Source organism: Tarenaya hassleriana, unplaced genomic scaffold (assembly GCF_000463585.1).
Source record: "Tarenaya hassleriana unplaced genomic scaffold, ASM46358v1 Cleome1, whole genome shotgun sequence".
Lineage (NCBI taxonomy): Eukaryota > Viridiplantae > Streptophyta > Magnoliopsida > Brassicales > Cleomaceae > Tarenaya > Tarenaya hassleriana.
In genome coordinates, this window is record NW_010960187.1 from 11629048 (window position 1) to 11637666 (window position 8619).

Here is an 8619-nt window from a genome sequence, read left to right on the forward strand (position 1 = left end):
AAAATTTAATAAAACACCAATATCATTTAATATTTTCAATTATCACCATCATAATAATTAGTATATTTATAATATCATATAAATAATATATAAAAAAATTAATATAAAATTATATTAGAGTTTTTTATATAAATTTAATTTATTTTAAAAAAAATACCAGCTCGTTGAGCAGCTCGCCAGTTCGCCGAGCCAGGCTCATTGAACACGTGTTCAATGAGCTCTGGCTCGTTAGGCTCGTTTTTACGAGCTAAAAAAATTAAGGCTCAGATCGCTCGTTTTCTGGCGAGCCACGAGCCAACTCGCGAGCCAGGCTCGTTTTGACACCCCTAGTCACACTAGTCCCACTGGTCACACCGTTCAAAATTTGTTTTGGTCACACTGGTCACACTGGTCACACTGGTCATACTAGTCACACTGGTCACACTAGTCACACTAGTCCCACTGGTCACACCGTTCAAAATTTAGTTTTGCTCACACTGGTCACACCGTTCAAAATTTAGTTTTGGTCACACCGTTCATATTAGTCATATTGGTCACACTAGTCACACTGGTCACACCGTTCAAAATTTAGTTTTGGTCACACTGGTCACACCGTTCAAAATTTAGTTTTAGTCACACTGGTCACACCGTTCAAAATTTAGTTTTGGTCACAGTGGTCACACTAGTCACACTGGTCACATTAGTCACACTGGTTACACTGGTCACTTGGTCACACTGGTCACACCGTTCAAAATTTAGTTTTGGTCACACTGGTCACACTAGTCACACTGGTCACACTGGTTACACTGGTCACTTGGTCACACTGGTCACACTGGTCACACCGAAAAATTTTAAAATTCACGCGAAAAATTTAATTTTTTGTGGTGGAGGGAGTTTTAAAAATTTTAAAATATTTAATTTTTTTCCTAGGGAACCGAAAACTGTTTTCTCTCTCTTCTGTTTCTGTCATTGGGACTCACGCCAATGGGTATTATAGGAATAACATAATTATAAGGGTATGTTTTGAACTAACTTTTTATTTTATTTTTGCAGGGGTATGCCTTGAAGTCTTTGTAGCATTGTAGGGATATTTTTGATAAAAGCCCGAATTTGGAGCCGCTGACAGGCAGGCAGACTTTCCTTCTTCTTCTTCGTCCTCCCTCTTTCGAGACGAAACGGCGTCGTCTGGAGGATGAAAAGGACAGGTCGGCATCAGCACTCCCGTCTCTTATCCCCTCTGTCTCTCTCCAATCCATGACGCTCTGTCTTTAATATTCCGTGAAATTTGGGGATAAGATAAGGTATGGCTCGCATTTTTAGGAATATTTCTTCTGCCATTTTTTTATTTTTTATTACCTTTTCAAGCGAATGCTCTTAATCTTATCTGTCAAATGATTTCATATTAAAACAATGAATTCTTCTAATAGATTTTCTCCGTCTGGTTATTTCGGTGGATCTGTCTTTTTCATGGACTTTGCTGGTTAACTAATCTCCTTTTTTTGTTTCCTTTTACATCCCTTTCCTCCCCCCGAAGCCGCGTTTGGAAAAAATCGATCCTTTTCTTATTATTTAAATAGTTTATTGAATCCGCGAAAGCCGACGAGTTCTATATGCGCAGCTTCTCTCACGCATCGTTTCTGGTATATAAACGTGTGCGTGTGTTTGAATTGAACGCACGCATATGTTCTTCTCTGCAGCTTCTCTGGATAGCTTTCTCTATTAGCTTGTGGGAGTTCAACAAAGTAAAAAAGGTCCTTCTTTTATGTTCAATTTTCTTTTTCTCTATCTGGGTCTGTATATCTTTCCTTTGTTTGATTCTGTGTTCGTATTCACGGATTATCGGAATGGAATCTAAGAGCCAGATGTTTCTGGGTCTTTTTCTCTCTCTTGGTAACAAGAACATGCGTAGAAGTAGGAACGTTTCTGGGTTTGTTTTCTCCGATCCGTAAATGGATATAGAATGAATCTGATTTAAAAAAAAAGGCGGTAAATAAGCTAGTAGTAGATAGAGTTTTGCTGAGGAATGCGAAGTTTGAATGCTTGGGAATGGAAATGGTTTTATGACAGATAAAAAAAACATGCTGGAGAAGGAGTTTTTCACGGAGTATGGAGAAGCCAGTCAGTATCAGATACAGGAAGTGGTCGGAAAAGGAAGCTACGGCGTTGTAGCCTCGGCCGTGTGCCCGCACACGGGAGAGAAAGTGGCGATAAAGAAGATGACGAACGTGTTCGAACACGTGTCCGACGCCATACGGATACTCAGAGAGATAAAGCTCCTCAGACTTTTAAGACATCCTGACATCGTGGAGATAAAGCACATAATGCTGCCTCCTTGTCGGAAGGAATTCAAAGATATTTATGTAGTTTTTGAGTTGATGGAATCGGATCTTCACCACGTCCTTAAGGTAAATGACGACCTCACTCCTCAGCATCATCAATTCTTCTTGTACCAACTTCTCCGTGGTCTCAAGTTCATGCACTCGGGTAAGCTTTCTTTGTCTCCCTCCTCTCCTCTTCCTGCATTAGCTCTTTCTCTGTGTTTTTTTTTTCCATATAGCTCATGTTTACAACTTTTTTTTGTTGCATATAGCTCATGTTTTCCATAGAGACCTGAAGCCCAAGAACATCCTTGCTAATGCTGACTGCAAACTCAAGATTTGTGACCTTGGGCTCGCTCGGGTCTCTTTCACCGATTCCCCTTCAGCTGTTTTCTGGACTGTATGTATCTATCTATCCCTTTTATGTATGGACCCATGATGTTTTTTTTCACTTGCTGACTTGACTATCATAGAATAGTTTGTGGTTTCTGTTTTGCGTTATAGCTCATGTTTTTCCATAGAGAGGTATGTATGTGTTTAGCCGTTAGGCTTGAATCGGTTGACCAACCAACGTCATCATGTTCTTTTGCAAGGACTACGTTGCTACGAGATGGTATCGTGCTCCCGAGCTCTGTGGTTCTTTCTATTCTAACGTAAGTCTGTACGCATTTGCTCCTGCAAGAAATATAAAGGGTAGAATGCATGCATCCAGCTAAAGGATAGAATTTGGATTTTCATTTATGGATACCATTTGCATGGGGATTTATCAGTTAGTTCCTTGCATATTATGGAAAGGTTCTATTACAATGCTAAAAAATAGTTCACAGTTTTATGCTGACCGTCGACATGTCACTATCTCTAATAAGTTCCAGCCATGAAAGTTTTTAAAGTGATTCATTGCAATTTGTTATGCAGTACACACCGGCAATTGACATGTGGAGCGTCGGCTGCATATTTGCGGAGATGCTCACTGGAACACCCTTGTTTCCGGGCAAGAACGTTGTGCATCAGCTTGAACTTGTCACTGATCTTCTTGGCACTCCGTCCCCGGAAACTATAACAAGGGTTTGTTCCTTTTTTTTCTGTCCGAAAACTAACTTGTGAAGCAGAAACTCCTTCTCTCTCTCCCCCAAGATAAAATTGCCTGCTTGGATGAAAGTTTTATCAGCTTTCTCTGTGTCATGGTTCTTTATAATTATAATGTAGATTCGGAATGAGAAGGCTAGAAAGTATTTAAGTAACATGAGGCGAAAGGAACCTGTTCCTTTCTCCCAAAAATTCCTCAATGTCGATCCCGTGGCTCTGCGTCTGCTTCAGCGTTTGATCGCGTTTGACCCAAAGGACCGTCCCTCTGCAGAAGAGGTAAGAAAAAGGACCCGGAATCCAGTATTATAAAAAAAAACTTTTTTGGTAGATCATTGTTAGCCTTGTTGTGCTTCAACCGTTCTTCGTTCTCATATAAGGCTAAATTTGGTAGAAGGGATTGAGGAGTTACGCTTGTGTATATTCATTTCATAATTCTTGATGATACAAGGTTTGATGGTTTAATGCTATAGTCTGTTGAGTGTTCCATATGTGTGTGTGTGTATATATATATGGTTAAGTATGGCATGGATACCACCTTCATATAAGATTGAAGCTCGATAAAAGTATCAAATATTACGTTTTCTCTACGATATGAGATTGACTGTGGTTATTATTACGCGTTTGTGTAGGCGTTGGCTGATCCGTATTTTGAAGGGTTGGCAAACGTGGTGTACGAACCCTCAAGGAAGCCGATATCCAATCTTGAATTCGGGTTTGAGAGGAGGAAATTGAGCGGGGAAGATGTTAGAGAGCTCATGTACAGAGAGGTAACCCTGCCTGAGTGAGGCCGTGAATTCTGGCCGTAATCGGAAAAAAAAAAAAAACAATCTCATTTTGATACCTGAAACAGATATTAGAGTATCATCCACAGATGCTGCAAGAGTATCTGCATGGAGAAGAGCACATCAACTCTCATTTTCTATATCCAAGGTCTGTCTTCCATATATATACACACGTTTTATATATACGTATCGAATTTATATACAAGCGAGTTTTGGATTTTTTTTTCAATTGGTTGTGGCGAGCAGCGGAGTAGAACAGTTCAAACAACAGTTTGCCCGTCTCGAAGAACAACATGATAAGGACGAAGGAAACTCCCCGCCGGTCCAAAGAAAGTACTCATCTCTCCCCAGGTACTTTCCCATCTTTCTTTACTACTGGACCATTTCTAAGCGGGGATCCGGGAACGAGTCCCACCACAAGGGTGTATTGTAGGCAAATCTTACCTTCAAGAGGATGGCTATGTATAAAAATTATGTGAAACAGAGGTATCTTGAAATCGTCATATATAGTATACATATAAACCGGGTTCGGGGTAAAATGTAATGCAGGGAACGCGTCTGCTCACCGGAAGATCAAAGGGTGACATCACCTTCAAAGACTCCAAACGAAACGGAAGCACAGAGGATGCAGGAGAAAGCGGCTCCTCTGAAACGCTCTGGATGTCTCCTGAGAAGCGATAGTATCTGCGCTTCAACATGCGTGGCAGCCGCCAAAGATTGTGACGTACTACTGGTCAAGTGAAAATTTGAGTGTTTGTGTTAAATGTGAACGTTGAAATCATCATCATCATCATCATCATATATCATGTAAGGCTTTAATGGGAAAGATATTCCAATGGCATAATATAATTACTGACAGTGTTCCGGGAAACATGCTTTGTCTTATCTGTTATGATTGGGTCTGTTGCTGTTTTAAAGAACAGAACATAAAATGGACCAACAATTATAAAAGGTGACTACAATTTGTGCTGATAGACATATATATATATTATATTGGATTCTAAATTTTCTACATAGAGCATATAATTGGTACAAATGCTGATACACATTCCATAAACCAAAGAAGACCAAAAAAAAATGGAATTGGCAAAAGAGATGATTGTCCCGCAGTGTGCCACAATCTTTAGCCACTTCCATCAAGTTGTCCGAGAGAAAGAAGGTGAGCCATGTACTGCTGCTTTCACATTTCAAAAGGGATGAGAGGTTAGCCAAGAACAAGAAACATGGTAAAAGCATAAGGATCCGGTCACAGACAACAACTAAGATGATGATGAGTTAAACCATGTTGACACAATAGAACACATTCACTGCACCAGTACCAGATCAAGCAGATAGTAGCCTACTCCATTATCATCCAGTACCAGATCAAGCAGATAGTAGCCTACTCCATTATCAAACCACATATGGCTAGAGGGCACGGAATAGGATTCTAACCGATAAATTTTGCAACTTTCTACCCTTTTTTGCCCTAGTTCATCCGGTGTATAGAACTTTGCTACATAAATTTTGCATCTTTACAACCGCCATGCCCTGCGTTTTCTTGGCTTTTTCTTGTATATGGTAGAGGTATCATTCCGATGAAGAAACTTACAGAGTGGTAAGCGTAAGGTGATTTCCCCTGACGCTCAAAATGCTTAGCCATTATGGAGTACTCGATCGGACCCCATTCCTCCGTTTCAAAGCAATTCCCAAGCGCCGCTTTGTACAGCTGTCCACCATTTCAGGAATTCGCATTTTACAACATGAAATCCCTCATTATATCATTTGGCCTAATCGTACAATCCAACCTAACTGAACAGAACCCTACCTTGGTAGTGTCTGTAAGAAGCTCTGTGCCTGCTGGGTAAGATGCATAAAACTGATCCGCTCTTGAATATCCTGCTCTTGTTCTTCACCATCCCAATACATTAACCCGACCGATGCGAGGTGAATTCGGACAAGAAAAACATGCGAAATCAGAGAGATGATAGATGACAAGCGAAATTGGGACAGGAAAAGCACGAAAATTGAGAAGAAATGAATGGGAGAGAAGATACGTGTTGTTGGTATAGAAGAAAGTCAAAGCAGCGGTGAAGCAGTAGAATCCAGCGTAAGAGACGATCCTTCGCAACTTCTGGATCTTGAGAATCTCTCTCAACACATCGTACACCATCATCTTCTTCGTCCAGCTACGAAAGTAAACCCTAGAAAAACCCACCCAGTTATTTCATAAATTATTTTTTTTAAAGATCCAATAAGATTTTTGGGCTGAGGCCCAATACTTATTGCCTCCACCTCATAAGCTAATGGGCCTACCCTTTTCATGTGTAGAGCCAGAGCCCATTCCAAGGTGTGACCATGATTCTCTCTTTCCTATCTACGTTACTAAATCGAAATTCTTTTTTTTTGGGTAACTGGGTTTTCTAGATCACGGATCGGAAGTCAGCCATATGATTTGAATTATGCGCTCCCTCCCCAGACTGGGTTCAAACTCGGGGCGGAACAGACGCTTTACGTCCCGTTTCACCGGTTGAACTACCTAGATTGGATTAAATCGAAATTCTTGCATGTGGTTTTATACAAAAATATTTAAATCACTTCATTATATCCTTTGATCTATTTACATTTATTTATCAAATTAAAAATTAAAAGTTTGTATATTTTTACAAAACTTGTACTTGTGGGATTTTTTTTTTCCCCTAATCTTTTACCAAAGTATAAAGGTAGACGCCGGATTATTGCCAGCAACAACAAAAAGCGGTAATCATTACAGAAGACCAAAGGAGGAGAATGATAAATCTGAAATTTCTAGATATCTAAGTGAATGGACGGCTAAGATTTAGTGGGAGATTCCTAACTAATCCCATTCATTCCCCCTTTTTAACTATCCTTTTCAACTATTATCATTTACCCATTTTTTTGTATCACCGTCCAAAATAGTTATAGCATTTCAAATAACCACAATTTAAATGAAAAAAGAAATCCATACAAAATGGTGTCAACAAAAAAATTCGTGTAATCCTTTAAATAAAATACTATTTGTTAAATCACGGATTCACGCGAGTCCATTGAACTAATATTTTGTTTGGCGGCTTTGTGCTAAATAGTGCCACGTAATTTTCAATGATATTTTTACAACAATTATATATATATATAATTATATATGCACATATATTGAATTATTAAGAAACGGACTGCGTATCTTTTGGCTTGCCAGCGGTTCAAGACATACAAGTACATAAAGTGAGACTAATCTTAAAACATAATAAAAGCACTAATGATGCTTTTTACTTTGACAAAATGAAATCTCCTAACTCATCATCCACCTTAATTAGGGTTGAAATTTGCATCCCCAATTCTTCGTTATTGTCCCACTAAATTTCTTTTCACACATTGTTACCTTAAACGCTACTCGGAAGCCGCTTTTTTGTCCGTAAATGATACGGTGTGTATATATATATATATATACACACGATATATATAATTACAAAACAAAATATATAATTACGATCGACTATCCCATTTATTTGTGGATGGATAGAAGCTTGCTTTCTGGAAAATGTCGAGTTCTTTCATATGCCCATGATTTTACATATCGCATTATAGAAAGAAAGATAAATATATATAATATTGCATAAAATTTCACTTAATATTAAGCTCACCTATGCTTTACTCCGACAACAATTTCTGTGTAAGGAGGGAAAAAAAACTGGGGAATGAAAGAGAATTCAAGGGCAAAGAACAAAATCGTGGGGAGAGAAAACCTCCGGATGGGAGAGAGGATTTAGTCGGTGGTGGCATTGAGAAGGCTCAGACGGAGGGACAGGCCCTCTCTGAAGCCGATTCCCCAGTGAGTAACGGAAATCTCCGACATTCTTCCACGTCATCATCGGCCTTGCATCAGTTGTCCCCGAAGCTATTAAATACATCACCATTATCGTTCTCCACACACTCGTCAATCTCCTGTACGTGCATACAATAATAATATCCTTTAATACCACCACACACACATACATACATACATACATATATATATATATATAAACTTGTAACAATATTACATAGTTTTTGTATCTTAAATAAGTATATAGGCGGATTTTTTTGTTGGTCTACTAATCTGCATGGTGACAAACACCCGTCTGCAAGTTAACCAAGAAAAACCCCTTCTGCATGCAAACACAAGACACGCACGTGTTTAATTATATACAGAAATGCATATGGTGCACTTACTTAAGCAAGCTAAGGTTCCGTTGAGTGCACCCTCGGACCGATGACGGTTGCGACCGGTGGCGGATATATCTCGCGCCGAACATTGAGCTTGAAAAACTAATAATGTTATGCGTACTGCTGTGGTTATGGAGAAATATTGAGTGGTATTATATACCACCGGATACAATTGCTACTTGCGTCTATAAAGCAATATATATATATATAGAGAGAGAGAGAGAGAGAGACAGAGGGGGGGGGGGGTTGTT

At 39.3% G+C, this 8619-nt stretch overlaps 3 protein-coding genes across 4 annotated transcripts; 1 reads left to right on the forward strand and 2 right to left on the reverse strand.

The window, feature by feature from the left end:
- The first annotated feature begins 1192 nt into the window (after positions 1–1192).
- LOC104823833 (mitogen-activated protein kinase 17-like) lies at positions 1193–5036 on the forward strand. Of its 2 annotated transcripts, none has more exons than XM_010555590.1 (10): positions 1193–1280; positions 2047–2463; positions 2570–2697; positions 2891–2950; positions 3213–3362; positions 3504–3659; positions 4013–4150; positions 4234–4313; positions 4412–4516; positions 4715–5036. In XM_010555590.1, exons 2-10 carry the CDS (start codon positions 2058–2060, stop codon positions 4905–4907), a joined length of 1416 nt encoding a protein of 471 aa, XP_010553892.1. In that variant the 5' UTR covers positions 1193–1280; positions 2047–2057; the 3' UTR covers positions 4908–5036. The 2 variants fall into 2 exon arrangements, with proteins under 2 accessions (XP_010553892.1, XP_010553884.1); XM_010555582.1 differs by lacking the exon at positions 1193–1280 and adding an exon at positions 1352–1730.
- Positions 5037–5127: 91 nt separating this feature from the next.
- Positions 5128–6352, reverse strand: LOC104823847. The gene is made up of 4 exons (XM_010555603.2): positions 6202–6352; positions 5973–6054; positions 5757–5873; positions 5128–5339 (listed from the first exon to the last, which is right to left on the reverse strand). Exons 1-4 carry the CDS (start codon positions 6318–6320, stop codon positions 5289–5291), a joined length of 369 nt encoding a protein of 122 aa, XP_010553905.1. The 5' UTR covers positions 6321–6352; the 3' UTR covers positions 5128–5288.
- Positions 6353–7795: 1443 nt separating this feature from the next.
- LOC109116998 lies at positions 7796–8498 on the reverse strand. The gene is made up of 2 exons (XM_019203419.1): positions 8375–8498; positions 7796–8107 (listed from the first exon to the last, which is right to left on the reverse strand). The coding sequence occupies exons 1-2, from the start codon at positions 8455–8457 to the stop codon at positions 7873–7875; spliced, it is 318 nt and encodes a 105-aa protein (XP_019058964.1). The 5' UTR covers positions 8458–8498; the 3' UTR covers positions 7796–7872.
- Positions 8499–8619: the final 121 nt, after the last annotated feature.